Below are 27,704 nucleotides of genomic sequence, written 5' to 3'. Positions count from 1 at the left end.
TTTCAAGTGCAAACCTCCCTTTCAAGTGCAAACCTCCCGGCGAGAGCTCCCCGGCTCCCTAACGCCTGCTCCCTAAAGCCTGCGGCAGGGCTCTAACGCCCTGCTCCTCCAGAGGGGCCCGACGGCGACTTTTCCTCTGGATAAAGGCAGTCCATGGGCACAGATGGCCGCCCCGATTGGCGCCTCAGACGAATGCCGAGACGGTGCCGAGCCCCCCCCGGCTGCCGCCGCCCACCTGGGCACAAGCACCCTTGGTATTGAAACGGGCAGGACAAAGGGTAGGCTTTCGCCTCGGCATGGGCTAGTCGCCTCCGCTTGGGGCCCGGCCTGCTTTGGGTTGGCAGGAGTTGTCATGTTTGCCAAGACAGGCCCCAGAGGATCCTGGGAGTGGGAGGGGGGTCCAGAGGGAGGGGCCTGGGCAGGAGGGCCCTGGAGAGCGAGCTTGGCCCACAGGGGCATCGGCCCCCACCCCTGGCAGGAGCGGTCAGCCCTCCTGCTTCCTGGAGACCGGGAGAAGGGCACATGTGCTAACCTGCCGGAAAGCAGCAGCATCGTGAGCCAGTTTAGCAAAGAAGTGGCTGACGTCACTGCTGAATGACTGCAGTTTCCGGCACACCTCTTCGTTGTTTCGCTTCCACCTGACTCATTGACATCAATGAGTGGGCACCACAGACACGTCAGGTGTAATCACGGCATTCGGCGAAAATCACTGAAAGCAGTCGGTGAGGCTCAGCGGACTACGTGGCATTTATCACAGAGCGTATCTGGCTTTTACTGCATTTTTTGTCTATATTGTATATTTTATTATTTGTACACCATGTGCTCACGTCCTTTAGATGAGTTAAATTCATAATAATCTTAGTACGTATGCACATACCCACATATGCACAGGCACACGCCCACAACATCCATGCGTGCGTGTCTATATGTACATCCAGGCACAAACACATGTACCCTGATCTCCCCGGGAAGCCACCTGTTGAGCATCTGATGGGTCACCGCCGCCCAGGAGCAGCAGGGCAGGCCCCGGCCTGTGTGCACAGCACCGAAGCCACGGCGCGTGTCTGGCCTGGCAGTCTAAGCATGGCCTCAGGGGAGGGCACCCAGGGCCAGGCCACTGCCAGGCCTGGGAAGGCGGGGTAGGGACGCCAAGGCCCTCCCGGAGAGTTGGTGGCCAGGACAGCGTTTCCAAGGGCCTGGCCTGCTGGTGACTGGCCACTTCCAAACTAGCAGTCTGGCGGTCTTCCCCTCTGTACCCCCTGCCATGTGGCCCCCTGGCCAGGTCTGCCACTCTCCCTCCACAGGGCCCTGCCCCGGGGCTAATCTCCACCCAGGCCCCCTCTCCATCATCGTTCACATAGCAGCCTGTGTGACACTTGAAAGCCAAATCAGACTGTGTGCCTCCCCTGCCTAAAACCCTCTGTGGCTCCCCACTGCCCTCAGGGTCAGGCCAGGCTCCTAAGCCACCTTGCAGCCACTCCAGTCACTGTGACCTTCTTAGGAGTCCCCAAACAGGTGCAGCTGGTTCAAGGCGCAACGCTTGGGTCACTGAAGTGACTCTGTGGTCGTGGCTGCCCCACCCACCCCACCCCTTCTTCCCTGACCCCACCTCCACTGCCTCCCTGTCTCCCACATAGCCCTCCCCTGCCCGCTTGGGGGGCTCAGACTGAGGGCCCCTCGTTGGGTGGCACAGGTCTTCCCCTGCCTACCTCTCCGCGAGGCCCACACCGGGCAGCCGTCCACCCCACAGAGCGGCCCCTGGGTCCTGGGAGGACAGACCCCTTTCCTAGGTCAGCCCTGCAGCTAGCTTGTCTCCGCCACAGCCTGGAGAGCCCCTTGCGTCCCAGGCTGCCCGGGCCCCTGCCACCCCTCGGCTGGCTCTGGGACCCTTCCGCGGTTGAGCAGCGGCCACAGCTCCCCGTCCCACCTCCCTCCCTGGCACAGGCCTGAGCCTTGACTGCCTGGGTCTCTGTGGTCAGGACGCAGGGTCAGCTGTGGGGGCTGGAGTGGGCAGCGGACGGGTCGCTCAGTGAGGCGGAAGGCCGCCGCAGCCGGGGAGCCGGCAGGGGCCGGGGAGAAGGTTCTAGGGCCGCAGGGCTCGGCCGGCCGGGGCCCGGGGCAAGAGGCGCGAAGGGCGGCGTGGTGGCGGGCACTCAGGCCTCGGGGCTCGGGGCCTCGGGCGGCGCGTACATGGGCGCAATGTGGGCCCAGCTGCGCGCGCGCCCGTCGGCCCAGGCCAGCAGCTCGGCGGCGCGGTGCAGGAAGACGAGCAGCAGCGTGCGCACGTCGCCCTCGGCCGAGTGCGCGGCGCTCGGCTCGGCCTGGAAGTAGCGGCGGAAGAGGCTGCCCAGGCTGTAGCCCTTGCGGCCCTGCGCCCGCGTGGCATGGCTGTGCGCGCGGTCCAGGCCGCGCAGCGCCGGCAGCGTGTCCAGGCAGACGGTGTGCGCCGGCAGGCGGGCGCCCAGGCGCTGCAGCTCGGTGCGCAGCAGTGGGAAGTCGTAGTCGAAGCCGTTGTGCGCCACGAGGCACAGGGGCCCCGCCTGCCGGCCGAGGAAGGCCCGCAGCGTCTGTGCCGCCGTGTCGTCAAAGCCCGCCTTCCCGCAGCGCGCCAGGCCCTCGCTGCTCAGGCCCGTGATCTCGCTGGCCTTGGCCGTGAAGGGGCGCGTGGGGCTCATGCACAGCGTGAGCTTGTCCAGGACGCGGGGCAGCACGGGCACGCCCGCCTCGTCGCGCTCCGGGTGCTCCAGTGAGGAGCGGTGGACGGCGAACAGGGAGATCTCGGCAATCTCGGGGTCCACGTTGGGGAGCCCGGTGGCTTCCAGGTCCAGGAAGACAAAGGTCTCGGCCTGGGGCGCCTGGGACATGGTGAGGTTCCCACACGGACAGCAGGTCCTGGGGTGCCAGAGCAAGCGGCACGAAACCTGAGGGCTAGAGAGATGGAGAACGCTGGGCCTGGCACCCACGGCCGCCTCCCTGGCCAGGGCTCTGACCCGTCTGGGGCCCGCTTCCTGCACTCCCTGCCCCTGGCTGCTCTGACTCCTGGGGTCTCAGGCTCTCAGAGCCACTTCCAAGCCCCACATCCACAGGGACAGGAAGGGCCCCCCTGGAGGCTTGCCACGCCCCCCCCCAACATCCCCTGGCCCCTCACTGACCAGAAGGAAGGGAACCTTCTGTCCCTGCCTGGCAGCCCCCTGTGTATGTGGAGGGAAAGGTGCTTGGACCCAGGCCTGCGGGGACATGGGGACAGGAAGCCTGCATGTCTCCATCTCGCCTCCCTCAGGGCCGTCCCCTGCCTCTCCAGGCCTCAGGCCCCCGGGAGAGGCCAGGCAGGGACTCCCACCCCGGGCCGTGGGCCTCAGCTTACCTGGGGCAGCTGCTGGTGGCCTCCTGGCTGCTCGGTGCCCTGCTCCACACAGAGGCTGCTGCAGGTGGCCTTTAAGCAGCAGCCACGCCTGCCCCCAGCCACTGTTGGGCAACGACGGTGGCCCGGGCAGCAGGACCAGTGCGGCCGGCTCACCACCCCCTCGCCCGCTTGCTCACAGCCGCCGGGACACACGCCCCGTGCTTACAAAACTGAAAGGCCCCTGACGAGGGCGGCCGTGGGCTGCAGGAACGTGTCGTCACAGGCAGTGGAAGCGCGGGGTGGGGAAGGCAGGCTTCCTGCCCAGCCCTCCCCGGACTCCCATGTGGCCACGCCGTGGCTGCCCGGACTGGGCTCGAGGCCTGGCGCCGTGGCACGACCCCTCACACACAGGCGCGTCCCCTTATCCAGGCCTCAGTGCCCTCTGTCCCAGGGTACCAGGCTGCCCTGCACAAGGCTGAAGCCATCTTGGCCCATGGGGGGCAGGGGGACTCTCAGGACTGCGACGTCCCAGTGACCGAGGGCTGCCCCGAGGTAGGTCTCGCGCTGCCCGGCCGTGGCCCCCCCACCTTGCGCTGCCTGGAAGGGTGCGATGGCCCATACCGCCTGGCGAGTCTGGCAAAGTACGCTGGAAGCAGGGGTGATGCAGTGAGGGGTGGGCGGGGCCAGGGGTTCTTCCCAGCCCCCCAGCACGAAGTGAAGGGCGGGTCAGGGTGAGCAGCAACGCAGCTGAGCCGGATGCCCACCCACCCGCAGAACTGACCCCACGAGAAGCCCATCATGCCGCCAAAGCCCCTGACCCACGTCCCCCTGCAAAAGGCCACGTGGAAGCCTGCAGAGGCGGCGCGCGGGAACCAGGCCACAAGGGGGGGGGCTCCTGCTGCTTAGGTGGGTGGCCCCTGCAAGCACCCTCGGGCGACTCCGTGCCAGGGGCAGCAGGGAGGCCACAGACACACCACCCCACCCACGGGGGCCCTCGCCCATCCCGGGCCTCGAAGGCCTCCTGTTGATGGGCACCCGTGGGAGCTGGGCCAGCCAGGCAGAAGGGCAGAGCAGGGCAGAGCGGGCGGCAGCAGGCGGCGAGGCTGGGCGGCTGGGGGGTTCTGGGGTCCGGGGCGGGGTGCGCAAAGCCGGACACCCCCCAGCTGTGCGTGTTCCCACCCGCCAGGGAGGGAGGCGGCTGTGACGGGGCGCTGCTCAGGGAGAAGGATTCTGGGTCACCCTGCGGAGCTGGGAGAGGAGCTTCCTGGACAACCGGTCAGGGCACTGCCCAGAACTTCCCGGGAGGCCCTGGGCGGCGGGGCGGAGGGGGAAATGCACGTGTGCCAAGGGGTTATCCCTGGGGCCCGGGGCCCGGCCCGGGAAGGGAGGAAGGCCCGGGCGGCGGCGGCGACAAAAAGCAGGCTGGAGGCGAGTCATGAGAAGCGGACGATTCCTTTCTCTTGGGGGCCCATCCCCCAGGGAGTGTGAGGCTCAGCCTGCAGGCCCCCCGATTCGCCTTCCCGGGTGCAGGCCGCCAGGGCGCCTGCCTACTCGGGGCCTTTCTGCAGGGCATCGTGGTCCAGCTTGTACTTCTGAGTCAGTTCTTGCATCTTGGCAGCTGTGGAGAAAAGGACAGAATGAAGGCGGGCTGAGTCGAGCTCCCAGACCGGGGCGCCAGCCCGTGGGCCCGTCCCCGCTGGCCGCGCTCTCGGGGCGCCGCCTGCCATTTCCAGCTCCCCGGGGTTTCTGCTTGGCATGGCCCTGCTTGCTTTGCACGGTGCCCCAGCTACTGTGCCGCCAACCCGGAGGCTAGGGCAGTTGGTCCTGACATTCTCTGGTCCTGGCTCAATTCCCATCAGCCCCAAGGTCACATTTCTAGTTCCCCCGCAGCCTCCTTCCCGGCTCCCTGACATCCCCCTTGGGGAAGGGGGGTGCGGAACAGACCTGGCACCGGGGGAGCAGGCCAGGGCCTGCCTCCCGCTCTGGACCCTCAAATGCCAGGATGACATCGCCACCACCTGGGCTGCCACCTGGGCTGCCACCTGGGCTACCACCTGCGGCATCAGGAGCCTCGCTTGGCCCCAAGGGCATCCACGTTCTTTCAGTAAAAGGCAGGCCAGGGTCTTGCCAGGGGACGCCAACCAGTACAGGTGTGCCCTCTGCACGGACTTCCCCTCAAGTCCCTGCTCCCGGCCCCTAGAGATGCCGGTGGCACCACCTGCCCCATCTTTCCAGCTTCCACCATCTCTCCCATGTGGGTACTGACCGCGCCACCCCCCCCTCGCTCTCTGCACTGTGACAGTGTCCTCATTTTCTAAGTGTCTCCCCCCCAGGGGCCCCTCACCACACGGTGGGACCCTCCAGCCCCTGAGGACGGACAGCAGGTGTGCGGGTATGGTGGCCCCCTCAGGTCTCACAAGGTTCTGGAAGATGTGGCCGCCAAATGCGACGTCCCAAAGATGCCCTTTCTCAGCCTGGAAGTGCTGATTTTAGGGGACAGGACAGGCGGTGGACAGAGCCCAGCAGCACTGGTGCCATGGCCTCCATGCCCCACGTCTGGTGCCAAGCCGGCTGTCCCATGTGCCATGAAGTTGAACCGTCAATGGCACTGAATTGGCACGACTCTGCAGTGTTTTGACGCGTGGTCCCATTTTACGGAGCAGCAGCCAGCCAAGAAGCGGGGAACCTGATGGTGACCCAGCTCGGCTCAGCCACCGAGGAGATGGGATGCCCGTGGGGAACGGGCCGCAGCCCACGCACAGTCAGGGCAGAGTGACACGCAGCCGAGCCTGGCTTTGGCGCAGGCTCAGGGGGTTGGGGGCCCGCGGCAGCAGTCATCCACCCACGTGAGGTGACGTTTCCTGGGGTGGGGCAGGTGAAGCACAGGCGACTGCCACACAGCCCTCGCTTCCTGCGGGGTGACACCTCTGCTACCCGATACCCACTCTGGGGCCAGGCTTTTTACGCTGGGAGGGGAAGTAACACAGGAGCACGGACGTTCCCCAGCGGAAGGGCTTGGGGGGACCCTGGAGGCCAAACCCCTCCATTCCTCAGGTGGGGAGACAGGGGGATGCAAGGGGTCATTCCAATCGGCCGCTGGTGTGGATCTGGAACTGATCGCCAGAGTTCATTTCACACCAAGGTAGGAGGCATGGTGAGGAGGGTGGACAGGGACCGGCTGCTCAGCACGGCTCAGACCTCAAGGGCACAAAGGCCACCAGCCCCGGGGGGGCACGATCGACTACTGGGAGTATTAATACTCGCTGTACTGGTGAACACGTGAAGTGCAGGTATTTTATTAGTGACGGTGACGTTCCCTGGCCAGTGCCAGTAGTGATAAGGACAAACCTCATAATAAACACTGACATGGAGGGTTCTTTCCCAGATGGATGACAAAGAAGGCAGGTCCTGAGGGCCCGCCACACACACAACAGGTGGGGGCGGAAAGGCAGAGAGCGGCAGAAAGCCGCTTGCCTCCCCAAATGGAGGGCTCTGACACTTGGGGTCCTGAAGCCACTTTGCGGGGTGGGTTTGATGGCAAACAAGAAGCTAACTGAAAAGCCAGGGAACGAGACACCCACAGGCTTGGAAAAGCTCCCACCCGATCCTGGGAAAGGCCAAGCAAGGACCCCTCCTCGGGCTTGGTCTCAGCCAACCTCCTGCCCGGGACACGGGTGCTGGCCCCCACCTCACCCCTGCCCCCCACCCCCACCCCGCGCTAACTTCAGGGCACCACTGAAGTCGGAAGTGAAGGCCAAGGAGAGCTGCCAACTGCCTGGCTGCGTGTGGTTGAAAACCAGGAATCTACACATCTAAGAAGTTCAACAAACGCCAAGGAGGAGAAACTCAAAGGGATCCAAGGGATCCCCACTGAGACACCTTATAATCAAACCGTCCAAATCCAGAGACCTTAAAAAGGATCATGAAAGCAGTATGAGAGAAGCAACTGGTCCTGTATAAAGGATCCTCAAGAAGACTAATATCTCATTTCTCATCAGAAACCATGGAAGTCCCAGAGGATAGAAAAACAATAGGGAGAATCAATAAAACCAGAAGTTGGTTCTTTGAAAAGAAAGCACAGACATCAGAAGGCAGTGGGTGACACTATTCATTAAAGGGCTGGAAAAATAAAATAAAATAAAGGGCTGGAAGAAAAAAAACTGGAATCTATGCTTCAAAAATGAAGGCAATATTAAGGTATTTCCAGATCAACAAAAGCTGGAAGAGTTCATTACCAGAAGACCTGCCCTACAAGCAATGCTGGAGAGAGTCCTGCAGGCTGAAATGAAAGAGCAGTAAACAGGAACCAAACAAAGACCAGGAAAGGTACCACTTAGGTAGACATCAAAGCCAGTATAATTGCATTTTTATTTCCCATATGATTGAAGAGATAAACTCATAAAACAATAATTATATGTTAATGGGAACCCAATGTCTAAAGATGCAATCTGTGGCAATAACGACATAAAAGGGATGGATAAAGATGGGTAGGACCAGAGTACTGATATACTATTGAAAGTAAATTGGTATCCATCCAAACTAGATTGTTTTAAGTTAAGACTTCAATTGCGATCTCCAGGGCAACCACTAAGAAGATAACTCAATTAAAAGAAATAAAATAAAAAGCAGAAGAAACAATGAGGAAATTACAATGGTACACTAGGAAGTATCTGTTAACACTAAATGGAAGAACAAAGGATCAGAAAAGACAGAAGATAGAGAGAAAACAAAGCGCAAATGGCAGGCATAAACCCCACCTCATCAGTAACCCCATTAAACTTCAGTGGGTTAACCCACCTGAGCAAAAGGCAGGACTGATGAGATGGACAAATGCCCCACAGGGTCACCGTCCATCCCAGCAAGTCCACTCCTAGCTTTGCATTCACAAGAGAACTCAAACTACCCATTCACACAAAAACCTGTGCCCGAACATTCGTTGCAGCACTAGTCGCAAGAGTTGAAAAGTGGACCAACACAAACGTCCTCCGATGGGCGAAGGTAGAAACAGACACTGGCATATACACATGGTGGACTACCGTTCAGCCTGAAAAAGGCTCAGGGTTCTCATGCACGCTACAACACGGATGGACCTTGAAAGCATTATGCGAAGCGAAAGAAGAAAAGGCCACAAGAGGCCATGCGGTGTGTGATTTGGCTTACAGGACGTGTGCAGAATAGGCCAGTCTACAGGCACCGAGGGCAGGCTGGTGTTTGCCAGGGGCTGGGGGGAGAGGGGAGAGGAGTGACTGCTTCATGGACATGGGGTGTCCTTTTGGTGTAATGAAAATGTTCCAGAACCAGATGGGGTGATGGCTGCCCAAGTCTGTGAGGACTCCAGGTCACTGAACTGTACCCTTTAAGAAGGGTGTACTGCGAGTGAACCCCACAGCACGGCTAGGAGGCACAAAGAACGGGGCGGAGGCCTGGCTTTCCCTCCTTTCTCTGGCTTCATTTTGCTGCTGCTTTTCTAACCTCTGCAATATGGTATCAGTACAGGGACAGAAGAAAAGCAAAAGAGAACCTAAGGGAGACCCAGAACCCCGTACCTATAGGATACAACAAATATTATGTTGTGGCTCACTGGGGGCAAGAGTGGCAAGAGTGGATTTTCTTTGAAGTGTTTATCCAGAGAGAAGATAATGAAATTGATCCCCATCTCACACCACACCCAAAAATCAATTCTGGGGAGCTCCAGGACCTAAACATAAAAGGTAATGCCAGGGAAGTGGCTGTGGCCCAAGCTATTGGGCTCCCATCTACCATACGGGAGGTCCTAGGTTTGGCTCCTGGGGCTGGCCCATGTGGAGAGCTGACGCAAGAAGACGACACAAACAAAAAAGAGACACAGAGGAAAGACAAGGAGACACACAACAAACCAGGGAGCTGAGTTGGCTCAAGTAATTGGGTGTCTCTCTCCCACATTGGAAGGTCCCAGGATCAGTTCCTGGTGCCTCCTAAAGAGAAGATGACAAGAGAAGACAACGAGACACAGAAGAACATACAGTGAATGGACACAGCAGACAGCGAGCACAAGCGGCAAAGAGGGGGGGAATAAATAAATAAAATCTTTTTTAAAAAAGGTAATATAATGTCACAAAGCTCTTGGAAGACAATGTAGGAAAACAGCTTCATGATCTCAGAGAGGGGAAGTATTTCCTCAATAAGAAACACAAAGCCCTATCTAGAAGAAATAACGATAGATAAATCTGACTACACTGCCATCAAAATCTACTGTATATCCAAACACCACAAGCACACAAAAAAGAACAGGAGGGTAAGCCACACGGGGAAAGGAGATAAACGCCATACACCAAGTAGCCAAGGTGCGTACCCGCAACAGAAAAAGAGCTGCAAGTCAAAGGGAAAAAGAAGCAACCCAAGAGAAAAATGGCCAAGACTGAAGACCAACTGGGACCTCACGGCTGATATGCCGGCGGTCCACGAGTGCATACAATGGTACAACCTTGTCAGTAACCACAGAAATGCGAAATAAAAATGCAATGAAATCCCAGGGCGCCCCTACCAAACTGGCAACCATGACAGTGTCTGAGCGTACCAAGTGTTGATGGGGAGGTGGCAGGATGGGGCATCTCGCACTGCTGGTGGGAACGGACGACAGGCACGGCAGTGGCGAGGAGCAAGTGTGGCACGGCCGACGATGGAAGGCTATGTGGCAGTGGTCGGCGCACTGCGGCACGCCACCTGCTTTGGCAAATACAGTCTTGCTGCAACACAGCCACACTTATTCACTGACATATGTCCCATGCCTGCCTTTTGTGCTGTGACAGCAGAGGTGAGCAGTGGAGGTGGTGGGCACATGGCCCGCCAAGGCGAAAATATTTATTATCTGACCCTTCACAGAAAAGGTTGCCGGCCCTGGCAATGGGGCGAGGAAAATGAAAAAGTTGCAGATATGGGCCACGTGGACCCCCCGTAACGCTGAACAGAAGCAGCAAGGCACAAAAGATGACACGGGGGGGGTGGGGGTGGGGAGTGGGGTATATGGGAACCTCGTTTATTTTTTAATGTACTATTTTGTGTGATCTATGTACCTTTAAAAAAAGACATTAAAAAAAAAAAGACACAGACCATCCTGCTCTTCAAATAAGATTTCAAAACAGGCTGAACTGTGTTGCAACGGGAGGTGATAAAATGCTAAAAGCAAGGCAAAAGAAACACTGATCACCAAAGGCAGGAGAGCTGTGAGCTTGGGGCAGAGAGGGGTCTAAGCCAAAGGGGCTTGTGGGGGCGCTAATGTCACGGTCTACTGGCCTGGGGCGCGGGCCATCAGAAGGATGCGACCCCATCAGTGTTCCTATGAAAAGGTCATCCTTCTCCACACACTGCCGACATAAATCCTATCAGATCCTGGGGGCCACAACTGAGCCGGGTCCTTGACTAAGCTTCAGAGAGAAGGAAATGAGGTCCCCCTTAGGGTTGACACCATTCGCTGTGTCCTCCAGCAAACGCAATACAGAAGTCCACTGCCCTGATCGCAAGCGAGGTGCCTGAAGCACGCTGCGTGGCCTGCCAGCAGGTAGGGTGCAATGCCTTATGCCAGGCCCTGGTGACACATGTGGCTAGGACCCTCAGATTAGAAAGTGCAGTGCGGCTTCTTACCGCTTCCCATAGACCTGGAACTTAGGAGAAATCATCCTGCTGGCACGTCCGGAGGTCTGAGATGCCATGCAGGCAGACGTCTCCCTCCCAGTAAGGCAGCTTGCACGGCACAGGGTACCAGGAAGAAGTCTAGGAGATCAGACTCCTCACTAAATAGTATTTTAAAAACTACATTTTTTGAGTGTGTTACAGTTCCACAATTTAAAAAAAAAACTTCTTTGGAAAAAAGTTTAAAATTAAAATAAGATACAATTTTGCTCCCATCCACTAGCAAGATTGTGAGAACGGAATATAAAATGCTGCGGGGGCTAGACGGAAGTGGATGGCGTTGGGCATAATAACCTGGCCTTAAAATGACCGTGAACACGTGGCTTCCTAACACCCCTCGGGAAACCTGCCCGGAAGAAAACCTTCGTGTAGAAACATGGTCATGGCATCCCTTTTTTTTTTTAAGATTGATAACTGGAGGGGGGAATAGTTGTAGCATATTTGAAAACTGCTGAGAAGGATAACAGAACAGTGGAAACACAGAGATAACCAATATTCTGGCTCATTTCCTTTGAGAGTTCCTTCTCCATCTTTTTTTTTTTCTTCTCACCTTTTTAGTTTTTGAATTGGTATTTTCCCTTTAAGAATTTCTAATATGCATCTTCTCATGCCATTAAAATCTCAGTGTGTATGATACGTGAGACTATCTCCATAAAACTGCTGGAAAAAATCTCATCGTAACCAACGTTTTGAACAACTGCAACTACTCCACCATCCTTTATCCAAGCAGCCCACTGATGTTGAACCTTTGGATTGTCTCCAGTTGTTCACTCTTTTATAACAGCAGTTGTATATAATAGTAAGAAATGCAAAATGATCTAAGGATGCAGCAACAGAAGATATGCGATGGAAGCTACTGGAAATCCAAGGAATGCCCTGGCATTCGACCGTTAAACCTGCTCCTGAGGACCGGGACTCGCTCGTGATGAGGTCTAAGGGAAAGAACGTCATAGGAAACTGCCTGCGCATCACGACGGGAGCACACTGCGAGTGGTGCTGACACCACCCAACTGTCCGCGTGAAAGCAGGTGCAACAGGAATTGTTAGCTTGTATGTACGTTACCACAGTAAAAACGGTAAAAAAAGAAAGATAAGAAAAATGCCAATGGGAAAAACAATGGAGAAACTGATCAAAACGCTGCCCCGGTGGTTCGCCAGGCCCAGGGGGGGTGGTTTGTACATCTCTGCTCAGCCGTGGGTTATCCCAGTTTCCTCCATTTCACGTTTTGGTCTGAGGATCGGTCGGGAGCATTGTTTTGCGGGAAGGAAAACCTGACACACTGAAAGACGAAGCCAGGGGTTTGCCCCCAAAGGCTCTCGGAGTCCTGGTCAAGCCCAGAGAAAGGGGCTCTGCGCCGGGCCCGCGCCCACCCCCGGGCCTACCTAGGCTGACTGCGCAGTTGTCGCTGCCCCAGCAGAGTGGCTCGGCCTGCTGCCTCCTCGCCGTCTCCACGGTTTTCCTGGAAGCGTCGGTGGCCTCCATGATGGCTTTTAGCAACTGGGAGAGAAGGGCGGGCAGGGCCAGGGAGGGAGGCCGTGAGGGCGGCCTGGGCAGCGCCTCCCTCCTCCCTCCCCAGCTCCCAGGTGTGCGCCTTCTCCCCAGACCTTCTCCCCAGCCCTTCTCCCCAGCCCCGTCGCGCACGGGAAAGGAAAGCCGCCCCAGAGCTGGCCAAGGGCGAGGGGCATGGCTCCAGCGAGGTGCAGAGACCCGCTCAGAGTTCTCGGACCAACTCCCCCTTCCTCCTGGGCCCACGGGGGTGCTGCATGGCCCAGTGACTGTTCCGGCCGGGAGCCTTAGGGCGCACCGCCCCGAGCTGGGCGCAGCCCAAGGCCTGGATGGAAAATTCACATCCCAAGACCAAGGAGCCTTTCTGACGCGGAGACAGATGTGCCCTCGAGATCCCGGCTTGTGGGGCTCCAGGGACAGGCTGGTCCAGTGTTTGGAGGTCTAGGGGCCTTGCCATTAAAAAACTCACAGAACGCGCCAGGGAACCCTCTGAGCAAATGCTGGCGTTCCCCACTTGGCACACGTCACAACCCTGACAAAGCCCAGCTTGCGAGGGTGGCATCTGGGGAGCTGAAACGAGGCACGAGGCCAGGAAACGCCGGCGGAGTGGGGTTAGCAACGGAGGGGCAGCCTGGTCCCAGCTTCTCTTCTTTCCTGCCTGTCTAGCAGGTCTCGGTCACTCTCGAGAACACAGGGGCTGGGACAGGCCTGGTGTCTTGTGAAACACAAAGAAGGGACGGAAGCCGGAGGCAGAGAGGACAGCCGCAGCTGGCACCCGAGCCCCTTCGGCACTGAGCTCTTGGCTTAGGAACTAGGTCCGGCGAAGGCCTGGGCTCTCGGGGTGGGAAATCCACCCCAGGCCTGCCCGGCCACGGCACAGGGCCCCCCTGCGCCCTGCCTAACCCTTCACCCCAGGTCCCTGAGCCCGGTGGGCATGAGGGCTCAGCGGGCAGGGTGGGAAAGGCGGCCGGGAAGGCCTCTTCTTACTTGGCTGCAGGAAGTCAGCATCTGGTACACAGCCTGGATGATGGGGCCGCACGGGTGCCGGCTGGGGCTGGGGCGCTGCTGGCAGCACTCGCCCAGCTCGTCGTCGTAGACTTGCAGGAAAGCCAGGACAAGCTGGTGGAAGTCGGAGGTGACCAGGCGCAGCTTCTGGTCCAAGGTGCTGGTGTCGGCAGCCGCCCGTTCCTCGTGCTGAGAAAAGCATTGCGAGGCCAGATCAGAGGCGCCGGTCCCACAGGGCACCCACGCCCCTTGTGCCACCATGTTAAACCGCTCAGGGGCGGGGGAGGAAGGACATGCGGGCCGGTCAAGTAGGCGAGACCAGGACCCAAGACGAGGGGCCAGCAAGGGCCGCTGGCGAGGCGAGAGCGCCTGAGGCATGCCGCTTTACTTTCTGGCCTCAGTTTCCTCCTTGGTAAAAGGCAGCGGCCAGGCCAAGGGCTGCCGGGTGGGGACAGGGCTGGGGTTTACGAGAGGAAGCACGCACAGGAGCGTGGCTCTGGCCTGGCGCACTGCCTCAGAAAGTGGCCCCAGCGCTGACTTGGCAGAGGAAGCCCCCGTGAGCCAGGCACCTGGCACATTGCAGAACCTCATTGGGCCCTCACGACGCCCCGTGCGGGATGGAGAGATTGCTCCTGGACCCCCTGTAAAGACGGGGCGCCTAAGGCTGGGTGAGAAGTCACTTGTCCTAGGACTCCAGGCCGGGCCTTGTGGGTTCCAGAGGGGGCACCCCCAGGTGCCCCGTGCACCAGGCCAAGCATTGTCCAAGGGGGCTGGGCCGCCACCCACCCAGCGCACCTGGGGCCCTCGCCCCCCAGCCTCGGCTGCCCCTCACCTCCGCCCTGAGTCCCTGGAGCTTGGCAGTGCTCTCCTGCAGCTGCCTGGCCAGCTCTGCCACCTTCTTCTTGTCTGACTCAGAAGACAGACTTGCCCTTTTGGGGAGAAAGGGGGCCACCTTCAGGTCAGCGCGGCCACGGAGGTCGGGAGCCCGAGGGCCACGCAGGGAAAAGCCTGCGGTGGTGGGGAGCACACACCTCTGCCGGTCGCCGCTCTGCACGTCGGGCAGGGGCCGCATATCCAGGGGCCATGGGTCACACTCGGAGTTCAGGAGCGCCTGCAGGTGGGGGCTGGAGAAGAGGTCTTCCAGCAGCGTCTCGTTCTTCTCCCTGGTGGCCCTGAAGTGCTCGTCCACGCTGCAAGGCCAGCCCCGGGGCCACGTCGTCACAGCCTGGCTCCCGGCCCCGTGCCCAAGACCCCCGAGCCCCAGCGAGGCTGAGTGGAGGGGCGCTGGCCCAAGAAGCCCACCCGGACCACGGGGACCCCAGGTGCTCGCCCCTCACCAGCATGCACCTCCCTTCTCCGCAGCCCTTCGGCAGTGAGCCGGGCCCCTCGCCACGGAGCCACGCCACACTCGGCCAGCAGCCGGGGAGCTTCCCAGGAGGCGAGGGCCCTGCCCGGGCTTGCACCTCCCCCCAGCTCGGGGACCAGGCCTCAGCCTGGACCCACGTCAGCAGGACCAAGGTGGGGCCCGTGTCCTGACCCTTTACCTGGCGCACCTGGAGCAGCCGATGGCCAGGCTCCGAACCACGTCCAGCAACTGGTCCATGAAATGCAGCTGCTTCTGAGGACAGGCGCAGCCCTGGGGACGCAAAGCCACATGCGCGCCCGCTGGCCAAACCCCAGCCAGGCTGCGGCCCGGCGTGGCAGGTCCCCCAGCCGCCAGCCCCCTGCCCTTGCTGGGGACCCAGGGAAAGGCGCAGCCTGGGCAGCCAGGGCCTGAGGCCAGCCCCGGCAAGGCCTTGCTCCTTTCTGGGCCTCGGGAGCTGCCGCCATCAAGCGCTCCCCGCCCGTCTCCGATTTGGGGCTGTTGGGAGAATCAAACGCAGTGAGGGTTGTGAACGGCCAAGCACAAGGTGCCGAACGAGCCTAAGGGCGGGGGTTACTGTTAGACACCACAGTCGGCTTCTCGGGGGGGCACGTGGTGCAGGTCCAGGGCCTGCTAAGGGCACAACCACCCACGGGGACCTCGGGAAGGCTTCCGGGAGGATACCTGTCTCCTCCTCCGACCACCCGCCATGCGCCCCGGGAGCAGCAGGAGCCAACTGTCCAAGCACGGCGAGCCGTGAGCGACCCGGGGCCTGGCGGAAGACAAGCCCTGGCCCCTGCCCGCGGGAGGCCAGCCCGCCCTGAGAGCTGCAGGTCCTGTTTCCAGAAGGAAGGCCCCAGGGTGCCCAAGAAGCAGCTCTGGGGGGAGGCGCGCCTAATTGAGGTCTCCACCCGGAGGTGGCTGGGATTCCGGCAGAGGGCACCAGGTCGGGAGCCCGAGTCTTCTGGCAGCACAGGGGAGGTGGCGCGCGCAGCTGGTCTCGGGACCTGAGCACAGCACCTGCGTGGCCCGGCCTGCTCCGGGGAGCCCTGCAGGACTGTGCGTTGCAGAAGGGAGGTGGGCCTTCTCAAAACTTCTGGTTCCTTATCACCGTGGCATTCCACCCCTCCACTGAACACACACTATTCTGAGGAAGGTACCAGAATGAATTCACTCATACGCCATCACTGGTGACTTAAAAGAAACTCCTTCACAGAGCGGCTGTCTGTGGAAACGTCAGAACTGAAAGCACGATGCTTCGGCCAAAGGGCTGAACAGCATTTGGGGCCAGGAGACAGTTGGTGTTAGGAGGAGACCCGGGGGCGGCACCCGCTCGGCTGTGCTGGCAGCGCAGCTTCCTGGCCGCCGGCACCATGGCCACATCGAGCCATGAGCCTCGCAGTCCTCGACCCCAGCTTCCAGCAGCTTGCCCCACCCGACCTCCCCTGGGCCCGCTCTCCATCTCAGCCCGGGGCTTAGCCCCAGGGCCACACCTGCAGGGCAGATTGGGGGAGGCAGCAGGGGGGACGCTGTCTAAACAGGGCACGGCCCGGACAGGCACATGTGCGACCGCAGCCTTGACCAGCAGCCGGGCTGGTGGCACGTCTGCCTGCCCTCCCCTCCTCAGTACAGACCCAGCCTCAGGTCGGGCGGTGACGCTGACTCTGGCCCCACTGCGCAGTAGTGGCCTGCTGGCATGCATCTCCCTGCGAGCACACCCCTGGATTGCCACGGCCTAGCCCTGCCGAGAGGCACCCCGTCCCATCTCCTCCGCTGGTCCGGGAGCGGCTCCGGGCCGAGGCCTCATCCTACCTGTCTCCCCTCTGCTCCCCAGCGAAGGACTGGCGATACCAAGGGCACCCGGGAAGAGCCTGCAGCATCAACCCAGGAAGGCACGATCCTCTCCCTGCCCCTGGGTGCCCCCTGCCCCAGCCCAATCACCCCTCTCCAAATCCAGACGGCTTGACCTAATCTAGCCTCGGCTACCAGCACCACCGGTGGCGCTTGCACTGGATGCTGGGAAAATCTGCCGGTCCTCGGCTCGGAACTCAAGCGGCCACCCATCACGTAGGGAACAGCACTCAAAGACCTCCCTGGGGAGTGGCCAGACAACCCACAGGATGAGGGAAGTGTTGCCAATCTATCGGATAAGGGTCTAGCAGCCAGAACACATAAAGAATGTGTACAATGCCACCACAAAAAAAGACAAGCAGCCCAGCGGCAAAACGGGCAAAGGACCCGAATAGCCCTTTCTCCGAGATCTGCAGCCATTCAACAAGCATGTGGACAGCTGCTCGGCGTCATTAGCCAGCAGGGACCTGCCCGTCAAAACCAGCGAGGCGCCACTGCCCGGCCACGAGGATGGCTATTTACTTAAAAACAGACAAGAACAAGCGCCGGTGAGGACGTGGAGAAACTGCAATGCTTGTGCGTTGCTGGTGGGAATGTCAAAGGGTGCAGGCGCCGTGGGAAGCGGTTTGACAGTTCCTCAGAAAGTGAAGCGGAAACGAGCGTTTGACCCGGCAAGCCCACCCTGACGTGTACACCCATCAGAAGTGAAAACAGGTGTTCAAACAAAACCCTGCACGCTGACGTTCATCACAACACGATCCGTAAGAGCCGCACGTGGAAACAACCCGAACGTCACCGGGTGAATGGACAACAGAATGTGGCCCGGCAGTGTGAAGAACAGGATGTAGCCGTTAAGAAGGGAGGAGTCGCTGGGACACACGACAGCACAGAGGAACCTTGAAGACAGGATGCTCAGTGAGACAGGCCAGCAGCGCAGGACAATATTCTGAGTCCATTCGTCTGAAATGTCCCGAAGAGGCAAATCCAAGGGGACAGAAAGTAGATTGGTGGGAAGCGGCTGTGGCTCAAGCAGTTGAGCTCCCGTTTACCATATGGAAGGCCCGGGTTCAATCCCTGGGACCTCCTGGGAAAAAAAACAAAAAAGAAAAAGTGTCCCAGACCTGCATGGTGAAGGCGCAGGCCCCTGGGCGGGGAAACGATGTACCGATGATCCAACCAGGTAGAGGAAGAAAAAAAAAAGAAAGCAGATCAGGGGCCGCCAGGGGCTGGGAGCTGGCGTGGCCGAGGGCTGGGGAGTGCCTGACCACTCAGGGGATCGGGGATTCTTTCTGGGGTGCTGGAGACGTTCTGGAATCAGAGAGCAGTGCTGGCTGCACAGCTTTGTGAATACACTAACAACCACTGAGTTGAACACTTGAAAAGGGTGAATTTTAGGGTTTGTGCACTGCAGTCGCTTCATATGGCTATGAATTCCAAAAATAGATATTGGCTTACATTGGAATCTGGTCTGTACCTGGGCATGATTGAGTTATGATTAAAACTTTGATTGGGGGCAGCAGACTTGGCCCAGTGGTTAGGGCATCCATCTACCACATGGGAGGTCCGCGGTTCAAACCCTGGGCCTCCTTGACCCATGTGGAGCTGGCCCATGCACAGTGCTGATGCACACAAGGAGTGCCCTGCCACGCAGGGGTGTCCCTGCCTCGGGGAGCCCCACATGCAAGGAGTGCACCCTGTAAGGAGAGCCACCCAGCGCAAAACAAAGTGCAGCCTGCCCAGGAATGGTGCCGCACACACGGAGAGCTGACACAACAAGATGATGCAACAAAAAGAGACAGATTCCCATGCTGCTGACAACAGCAGAGGCGGACAAAGAAGACGCAGCAAATAGACACAGAACAGATAACCAGGGTGGGGGGGGAGGAGAGAAAAAGAAATAAATCTTTAAAAAAAAACTTTGATTGGGCCACATCATTAGGGCGCTGTGACCACACCCCTTGGTGGGTGGGGACTCCCAGACAAAAGGCATGGCAAAGGACAGAGTTGAGGGTTTTTGATGTTGGAGTTTGATGCTGAAGCCTTAAGCTGGAGCCCTGGGAAGTCATCTCACAGAGTAAAGAGAAGCCAGCCCCAGGAAGAGTGGAACCTGAGCCCAGGAAGAAGCAAGCCCTGGGAAGAGGAACCCTGAACCCAGAGAGAAGCAAGACCCCGGAAGGGAAGAACCACGAAGCCTGAACCCTCACAGGCATCGGCAGCCATCTTGCTCCAACACATGGAAATACACTTTGGTGAGGGAAGGAACTTATGCTTTATGGCCTGGTATCTGTAAGCTCCTACCCCAAATAAATGTCATTTATAAAAACCAACCAATTTCTGGTATTTTGCATCAGCACCCCTTTGGCAGGCTAATACATGCATTATCTCTTTTTTTTTCCTTTTAAGGGTAATGGGGATTGAACCCAGTACCTTGTGTGTGGGAGGCAGGCACTCAACCCCTGAGCTTCACCCGCTCCCTGAATAATATCTCAATAAAACATTTTGGAGACTTTTGCTCTGTGAAAAGGAACACAGTTAGGAGGACGAAAAGACCAACGAGACTGGGAGACCATAACCCACGTATCTGATAAATGACCTGCATCTACAAGTGACAGAGAATTCTCATGTCAACAGTTAAGGAAACCAGCAGCCTGATTACGCCATGGGAAAAGGACTTGAACAGAGACGTCACGAAAGATGGGAAGTGAGCACCAGCAGAGATGCTCGACATCATCAGTCCCCAGCGCACTGCAAATCGAAGCCCTGGCAAGCCAGCGCGGCCCTCCCGTCAGATGGGTGGAAATGAAAACCCCATGCCGACGAGGCTGGGGGGCAACTGGGACTCTCACGTGTGGCTGGCAGGAGCGCGACACGCTCCCGTCGCCCTGGAAAAGAGTGCAGCACACGGCAACAGCTTGACCCAGTCAGCCCACCCCTGTGCCAACCCCGGGGTGACGCTCATGCAAAAACAGGTCCCCGGATGCTCTTGGCAGCTTCGTTTGTCACAGCTCCAAACTGGAAACAGCCCAGGTGTCCTTCAGCGAGTGGCTGCTCAAACCGTGCTCCGTCCAGACCACGGACTATAACTGAGCTAGAAACTATGGTCGTCCCATTTGCACAACATTCCTGAAATGACAGCTACACAGCACCAACAAAAAGAGCGCACATCAACACTGGAGAGATCCAAGTAAGCGCGGTCATTCAGTTAATAGCACTGCCCCAACCTGCGCTTCCCGGTTCGGGTGATCGCGTTGTGATGAGGTGACATGTTACCCCAGGAGGAGGTTAGGGAAAGGGGTCCCCCAAACTCTCTGGACCATTTCTTCAATTTTTAAAAAGAAAAAAAAAAAATATATACCCACCAACGTTTATAGCGTCTCTATTTACAATCACCAAAAACTGGGGGGGGCTGGGAAGAGCCACAAGGTCCCGGCGTCTTCCGTGGGCGGATGGTGCAGCAGGCCGCGGTCTACCTGGCCCGTGGTCGGCCACTCGGCAGGTAAAGGAGCCGCCGGCCAAGCGCCACCGACCGGGAGGGGTCCCAGCGAGCAAGGCCCCGCTGCAGCGGCTACACGCCGCCGGCTCCGTCTCGGGGCCATTCGTGAAACGACCAAGTGACTGGGAGGGCGGACGGCTCGGGGGCTGCCGAGGGGGGACGGGGGAGGCTGTGGCTGGAAGAGGGCGGGTCGAGGGGGCCTGCGGGGGCGGACCAGGCCCGTGCGGGCGGGGACGGGAATCTGCACAGCGCCCTAAGTGGTGCCAAGGTCAGCCTCCTGGGGATGGCATTGAACTACAGCCTTGCGAGACGCTGGTTCTGGGGGAACCGGGCGAGGGGCGCGCTGAGCCTTCCTGCACGCTTCTCTGCCACTTCCTGTACGCTTCTCTGCCACTTCCTGTGCATGTGTAATTACTTAGTAATTCTTTAACCGGCGAAAGGCAAGGGGCAAGGGAGGGCCGCCTTCGTACAGATCTCTAGGGCGGCAGCGCACAGAGAAAGGCGCACGGGCTTGGGAGTCAGGGGCCCGGGCTGGAGGCCTGGCTCTGCCACTGCTGACCCTGGGCCCGCAGCTGGTCACCTCCCTGAGATGCAGGTGAGATAGCTAGCTCCAGCCGAGGGCAGGTGGGACAGCTACTGATGTGTAAAGCATTTGCCACAGTGCCTGGGAGGCGCCCTGTAAGCCAGAGACCTGCACCCACCCTCCCCGCCCACCCAGGGAACCCTACTGCTTCTCCCCCAGGCGGCTGAGGAACAGGCACCAGGAGTGGCCCACGGCCCTGGGGGAGCCGACTCCTCTCCTTGTCCCCCCGGGAACAGACGAGGGGCCTGGCATACCTTCAGCAGCTCCTGGTCATCCAGCCCGCACAGCATCAGCTCATGGCCCAGTTTCACCATCTCTGCCAGAAGACAAAGGAGGCCGCATCACTGCCGGCACCCAGCCAGCCCAGTGATGGGGCCAGGCAGCAGGGAGGCTGGGGTGGGAAACACATCCAGATGCCAGAGCTGCCCCTTGCTGTGTGACCTGCACCGAGCCACTGCCCTCCCAGGGCGCCGGTTTCCTTGCCCATAATTAAGGGGTTGGACCGAGTACTCTTGCCATACGGAGGCTAGCCAGTTGCCCCAGGAGGCGACGGAGGCCATGGAAACTTCTGAATGTGCCGTGAGGCCAAATTGAAGGAACAAGCGCTCACATCCGTCTCGGTCCTTAGGCTCCCTACAGGCCTTCCACAGCACCAGCTCCTTTCATCTTGCCGGCAGCCCTAGGAGGTGGGCAGCAGCTCCGCTTTGTGGATGGGGAAACTGAGTCCCTGAGCGGCGGGGGGACTGCCCAGGGTGCCCTCGGCACTTTTGGAGCAAGGGTCTAGCATCTCGAGGAAGCCCAGGACCTGGAGCTAGAAGGCCTGGGTGCCGTGCTGGCCAGGCAGGCCCTTGGCCGCCTCTCGGGCCAGGCCTCACACCTCAGCACAGGACAGGCCCAGGAAGGCTTCTGTCCACTTCGGAAGGCTGGTCGCAAGAATGAAGCGCAGCAGCCGCGTGCATGCGCTTCAGCACCCTGGAAGCACCCTCAGGCAGACCTGCTCCCCCCACCCGCTCGCCAAGGGCTCAGGCCCAGACTCCCAGGCCTCCCGGCCCCACTCTCACCAAGTCCGGCCAGCCCTCCCGTCACCGTACACCAGCATCTCCCCAGCTCTCCCTGCCACCCTCTGTCGCCTGCGTCACTGCAATGGCCGCCCGAGGCTCTCCCCGCTTCTGCCCAGGCCCTCCTATTCTCAGCCCAGTGGCCTGAGGGACCCCGTGGACCCCCAAGTCAGCACACATCCTTCCCTGACTCGCAGCCCCTTAGGCCTCCCACCTGCCTTGGAGTCAAAGCCGATGGCCTTCCCGTGGCCCGCCAGGCCCTGTCCGATCTGGCACCGTCACCTCTCTGACCTCACCCCTTCCCACACTACCCCTTGCTCTCCCCTTGGCCTAGCCACACTGGTCTACCTCAGGGCCTTGGCACCTGCTGCCCTCACTGCACTGATGCTGTTCCTCCTCTAGCTGCCCGGCCCCCTCCCTCCCTCCAAATACCTGGCCATCTTACGTCAAGTGCCAGGCCCCCTCCCTGGCTGTTTGTGGCGCACCTCACCACCTCCTGCTCTGCGTTTTCCTTCTCTGTCTATCTATCACCTCTCTCCCAGTCGCACGTCAGCTCCAGGAACACAGCGCCACACGGCACTGGACCCCAGAACCCAGGATGGCGCCCGACTGTGGAAAGGTCAGAGAGCCCCCTGCTCTTCCTGACTCCTGTTCCGATCTGCCACCTCTGGGACGCCCACCCGACAAGGTGGGCTGGGCTAAGGTGACCCCGCCTGCTTTACGGAGCAGGAGACTGACGCCAGAAGCCGTGAGGTGGAGGCTGTAAGGTGCAGCGCGCTGCCCAGGGCCGGCCGGCCTCTGTGACCTGCCCCCTGAGAACAATGCGGGGCCTGCCGTGCCCCGAGAAGCGTGCCAGGAGTAGGAAGGTGGTGGTGCCAGCTGGGGCCACCTCACCCAGCCGGGGGCGATCGGGCCGAACTCAGCCATTGGAAAAGCGGGCCTCTGCAATTCTAGCGATTGCAGACAGGTGCAGGGCCCGCCCCTCCAAGGGACTGCAATGGGGCTCACCTTCCCCTCATGCTCATTGCCAAGTTAAGGCCAGTTTCTGCCAATGAGCGACTGAGCACCAGCGGCTGTGGGAAACCCGCCACGGGGAGCCGCCTGGCCTGCTCCCGGGGCCACGGCGTGAGCGAGGCATCGCCACGAAGCGGATCGCCTCTTGCCTGCCAGGACCACAGACAACGAGCCTCACCGCGTCTCGCGGTGGCCCAATTTCTGGAGGCTGTCTCAGCGCCCGCAGGGGGTGCTGCGGCCAGAAGAGAACGCGCTCCAGCCGGGAAAGTCAACTGCGGTGTGCTGAGGAGGCCGCGACTCCCGACTCCGGGAGGAGGACCTACCTTGGATCTTCACCTCAGGCTGCGCCCCCTTCAGCGAGCTGAACTTGTCCTGGAAGGAGGGACAGGCCCTGCAGCGGGAGGAGAGGGACAGGTCGTGTGAATGGTTAGCGCGCTGCTATGGGGACGTTGCCTCGATAAGTTGATTTGAACAAACCAACACGTGTCAGAGAGTTTACCTCCGAAACGTGAATTTGAAGCGTTCAATGCAAATGGTTTTCACAGGGAAAAAAAGAGAAACTGCAGCAGAGGAAAGAAAGGGAATTCCTCGTAGCACTGGGTTTCCCAGCTCTAAGCCCTCTACAAAGGTCCTCGCAGCCATCACCTCCCAGGGCGGCCTGCGAGGGTCGGGCATGCCCACAGCCGCCTTCGCCACCTGTGCCCCGTGGGTTACGGATCGAATTGTGTGTGTGTGTGTGTGTGTGTGTGTGTGTGTGTGTTTTCCCCAGGGATCTGCCGAAGTTCTAACCCCCAGCACCTCGGGGTGGGCCCTAACTTGGAAATCAGGCGTTAGTTTAGCTGAAATGAGTTTCCATCCCAGTAAGTGGGCCCTTACTCCGACGTGACCAGTGACCTCCTGAGAGGAGGAAATTTGGAATGGACAGTCAGAGGAGAGAGCGCCCCGTGACGAGCTATGCCAGAAGCTAGAAGAGGCGTGGGCGAGATTCTCCCCTACCAAGGGAGCCAGGTCCTAGCGACACCACAAGTGCAAACTGCCGGCTGCCAGGACTGTGAGCGAAGCAAGTGCTGCTGCCTGCAGCCGCCACCTCTGTGGAGCTTTGTCGTGGCCGCCCCCGGGAACACGGACACCACGTGATGATCTGCCATTGGTAAATGGCTCTTTGGGCAAGGGGACGTCTTTCACGTCTCCAAAAACCTTCATTTGGCCAGAGGTTACGCGGACTCAGGTGGCAGTTTCGGCAGGTGAGTCAGCCGCCTGGCTTTCCAGGGCTCTAGGCCCGCCCACTCCGCTGCAGTCCCTAAGGCCACATCCTCGCTGCACGGGCACACCGGAATGCTCGCGGCAGAGAAAGCATGGCCCCAAGGCTGAAATGCTCGACTAGCTGGCTCCTTTGCCAAGGTCAGCTGAAGCTGAACCTTGGGGAGCTCCCAGGTCTACAGCCCCCGTGGTCACAGCCCTGGCCTGTGCCAGAGACTCTAAGCCATCCCAGCTGTTCACCCCGACAGAGCAGACCCCCAGCCTTGATGGCGCTCCCCCAGAGAAACGTGCCAGCAGCCGCTCCGACGCGTTTCGCCTCAGGATGGCAGAAGCGTTTCCAGATGTGGAGCACGCCCTGGCAAACCTCACGACGGCCCCGCCCTGTGGGCCCCCCACTGGGTCGGGCTCTAGGACCGGAGGGGAGGGCCAGGCGCTGCCCCTCCAGCCCAGCTTGGTGCCCAGCACCCCACGGAGGACGTGCTAGGGCCCCCTAGCACGGGGGGCTGGGGCGGGTGGGAGAGCACAGTGGGCAAGGGCACAGGGGGCTGTGCCATGGAGGGGAGGGGAGGCCCACCTGCTCCTCCCCGAGCGAGGCCGCCACGCTGCCACGACCCAGGACGGGGAAGGAGGACCCCACTGCCAGGCTGTCCTCTTTGCCACCTGAGCATGTGGAGCTGGGGAAGAAGAGGGAGCAAGAGGAGGCAGCCCCTACCCGGAGAGCTGCCAGGAGGCTGAGGGGGTGCTTAAGGCCCCAAAAGAAGAAAACCTGGGGAGCGGATGTGGCTCAGGCAGTTAATTGCCCACCTCCCACACGGGAGGTCCCTGGTTCGGTCCCGGTGCCTCCTGAAAAAACAAAAACAGCAAGCAAAACTAACGAGAAAACCAACTCAGGGGAGCAGATGTGGCCTGGTGATTGAGCACCGGATTCCCACGTAGGAGGTCCCCAGTTCAATCCCTGGTCCCGGTACCTCAGGAAGAAAGCAAGCAAGCCTAGCGCTCAGGAGCCGAGGAAATCTCCGCGACCTTGCACCCAGCCTCTCCCCTCCAAATCCGTCCACTGCAGAGCCCGAGTCACCTTGCAAAAATGCCAAGTGACATCTGTCTCTCTGCTGGAGAAAACCCTCCCGAGCCCGCCCTGCCCAGCGAATGAAGTTGAAAGGCCTCCGTGTGCCCACTGCAGCACTGCCTCCCAGCTCCCGGGGCAAGGAGCACGCTGCCACTGCCCGTCCTCTCCTCCTCCTCCTCCGACCCTCGGGACACCTGCAAAGGCCACCTCTTCCCCACCAACACCCACAGGCGCATGCCCTTTCTGCCCCGCTCACCCCCCAGCTCCTTGAGCCCCGTTCTCCACAGCTGCAGAACAAGTCCCCACTGTGTGCCCGGCACCGGACCAGGGCCATACAGAGGGGTCCGGCCCAGTGCCTGCCCACCAGAAGCTCCCAGTTCTTAGAGAGCCAGACCCAAGAGCGGGCCGAGGCAGGACCAATGCGCAGAGGTGCGCCAGGGACGTGCGGGCATTCGCGGGAAGAAGGGACGTGCTCCGCCCTGGGGACTGGAGGTTTCAAAGCCGATGACACAGGTGACCCGGGGCTTAGGAGGATGTAAAGGAGGACCGACAACAGACAAAGACCCCGAAGCCTAAAGAGCATGGCCAGGAGGAACGGCCTGAGTGCAAGAACAGGGCCAAGGCCTGGGGAGGGGCTGGGAGAGGGGGCTGCAGGGCAGCAGGAGAGGGTGCTGGGAAAGCAGGGAAAGCAAAGGCTCACAAACTGAAGACACCTCCTCCGGCCTTTGGGCCATCCCCAGCACACCCAAGGGTCAATCGCTGCTCCACCTCCAGGCTCTGGGCTGCCGCCTCCCTCAGCAGCTGAGCACCTCAGGGAGCCTCCCATACCGACCACCGGCATCCCAGAGAAGCTTCCAGAATCCCACAAAAACACACGAGGCGCCCTCCACAGGAGGCTTTAAGGCCGACAATCGGCTGGGGGGCTGCATCGCCAGGGAGAGAACGTCTGGGGCCATTTGAGAACCGTGGCACAGTGTTCCCAAGGAACAGACATTCTGTGGAGCTTTCTAGGTCTTTTCCGCCTCCTTCTGGGGGGGTGGGTGCAGCTGGCCAAACCCCCTTGCCATCTGGGCAGGTTTTGCTGCCAGCACAGACACCAAGGACGGGCGTCCTGCCGTCCCCAGACCTCGCACAGCGCCAGGCCCTCATACCACGCTGCGCCCCAACCTGGAGGCCTGGCACAGCACCGGCCACCCTGGGCGCCTGTCACTACTCTGCTGCAAGAGCCGAGATAGCGCCCGTTTCCAGGCTGCCCCTCGGCTTCCTGGCCAGGCTGCCCCTTGGCCAGCTCTGCCAAGAAAACTGCTCCAAAGCCGAGTTCAGCCCTTCAGCCAGGTGGCGAAAGGATGAGCCCCAGCACTGCTGGCCACGGCAGGCAGGCGGGGGGGGGGGGGGGGGGGGGCTTTTCACCCCATATCTGAGCCTGGCCCTGTCGTCAGCATTTCTTCCCTAAGCAGCTGCTCTCAGTGAGCCAGGGGTAGGGTACGGAGCCTCTGGGAGGACAGCTACTCGTACCAATAGCCAAGGCCACCTTCCTGGGCCCAGGGGGAGGCGGAGCAGGGCTCTGTGGTGGAAACGAGGGCGTTACCTGATATACAGCCACTCCAGGATGTCCAGACGGTACTTAGAGGGGCTGCACAGCAGTTCCTGAATCGTTTTTGGTTCGGTGACATAAAGACCTTCGAGGAAGGGGCAGTCCAGATCCTACGCCAGCCAAACAAGCAAAGTCAGGCCCCCTTAGAAAGACCGACTCGCCCGCCAGCGGACACGCCTTCGGCGGCCGTGCCATTTGTGTTCCCTGCCTTGCAGCTTTGCCCGGCTGGGGGCCCAAGCGTGACCCCCTCCCACCAGAGTGCTCTGCCATCCACCGTCCCAGAGCATCCCCACCCTCCTGCCCGCCACCCCCAGCGCCCCTCGGGGCTCTCGGAGCAGTCGGATCCCGAAGCAACGGAGCTGGACCCCGGAGCGCGGTGGGCGCGGGCGAGGACCCAGGCCCAGGGCTGCGCGCCCAGAAGGGAAGGGGACGGGCGAGGGCGGGACAGCCCGGGGCAGGGACGCAGGAGGGGCGAGGCCGGTCCTCCGGGTGCCGCGTTTTCTCACGACCGCGGCCGCGACGCGTCGGATCGCTGGGGGCGCCGCGCAGCTCGCGGGGGGGCCCCGCAGCAGCCAGCCGCGGCCCACGCCCGTGCGGGCGCCGCCAGCCGCCGCGCGGGCCTCCGCCGGAGGAGACAGGGCCCGGGCGGCCCCGGGGACGGGGCGAGGCCCCGCGCGCGCGTGCTGCCCCCGCCGGCCCGCGCTCGGGCCCCGGCCCCGCGGCACCTTCAGCTTCCTGAACACCTCCACGGCCGCCCGGCTCACGCTCTCGTCGCCGTCGCCCTCGCCCTCGTGGTCGCCGCCGCCGTCGCCGCCGCCCCACAGGCCCAGCCCCGCCATGTTTCCCGCTCGGCGCCGCGCCCCGCCCACGCCGCGGGCGCATTGGCCGGCCGGGGTGTC

At 60.6% G+C, this 27,704-nt stretch overlaps 2 protein-coding genes across 3 annotated transcripts; both read right to left on the bottom strand.

Annotated features, from left to right (window-relative positions):
- Positions 1-779: 779 nt before the first annotated feature.
- Positions 780-27,682, bottom strand: HAUS7 (HAUS augmin like complex subunit 7). Of its 2 annotated transcripts, none has more exons than XM_058292287.2 (10): positions 27,531-27,682; positions 26,800-26,915; positions 23,209-23,276; positions 21,068-21,129; positions 15,077-15,159; positions 14,555-14,713; positions 14,356-14,452; positions 13,506-13,712; positions 12,395-12,509; positions 780-4,961 (listed from the first exon to the last, which is right to left on the bottom strand). In XM_058292287.2, the coding sequence occupies exons 1-10, from the start codon at positions 27,642-27,644 to the stop codon at positions 4,891-4,893; spliced, it is 1,092 nt and encodes a 363-aa protein (XP_058148270.1). In that variant the 5' UTR covers positions 27,645-27,682; the 3' UTR covers positions 780-4,890. The 2 variants fall into 2 exon arrangements, with proteins under 2 accessions (XP_058148270.1, XP_058148269.1); XM_058292286.2 differs by having other exon boundaries at positions 15,068-15,159; positions 27,531-27,667.
- TREX2 (three prime repair exonuclease 2) lies at positions 2,154-2,864 on the bottom strand. Its single transcript, XM_004482577.5, has one exon. The coding sequence runs from the start codon at positions 2,862-2,864 to the stop codon at positions 2,154-2,156; it is 711 nt and encodes a 236-aa protein (XP_004482634.1).
- Positions 27,683-27,704: the final 22 nt, after the last annotated feature.

Source organism: Dasypus novemcinctus, chromosome X, assembly GCF_030445035.2.
Source record: "Dasypus novemcinctus isolate mDasNov1 chromosome X, mDasNov1.1.hap2, whole genome shotgun sequence".
Lineage (NCBI taxonomy): Eukaryota > Metazoa > Chordata > Mammalia > Cingulata > Dasypodidae > Dasypus > Dasypus novemcinctus.
The sequence above is the reverse complement of the archived record's forward strand: the minus strand, read 5'-3'. Positions and strand labels throughout refer to the sequence as shown.

What these genes read in the sequence shown, in the direction of transcription:
- HAUS7 (XM_058292286.2), bottom strand. Translation starts at nt 27,644, where the DNA reads ATGGCGGGGCTGGGCCTGTGGGGCGGCGGCGACGGCGGCGGCGACCAC. An exon ending in ATGACCAGGAGCTGCTGAAG is followed by an intron (nt 15,160 to 21,067) that starts GTATGCCAGGCC and finishes TTGCGTCCCCAG; the next exon opens with GGCTGCGCCTGTCCTCAGAA. An exon ending in CAACTGCGCAGTCAGCCTAG is followed by an intron (nt 4,962 to 12,394) that starts GTAGGCCCGGGG and finishes TTTTCTCCACAG; the next exon opens with CTGCCAAGATGCAAGAACTG.
- TREX2 (XM_004482577.5), bottom strand. Translation starts at nt 2,864, where the DNA reads ATGTCCCAGGCGCCCCAGGCCGAGACCTTTGTCTTCCTGGACCTGGAA.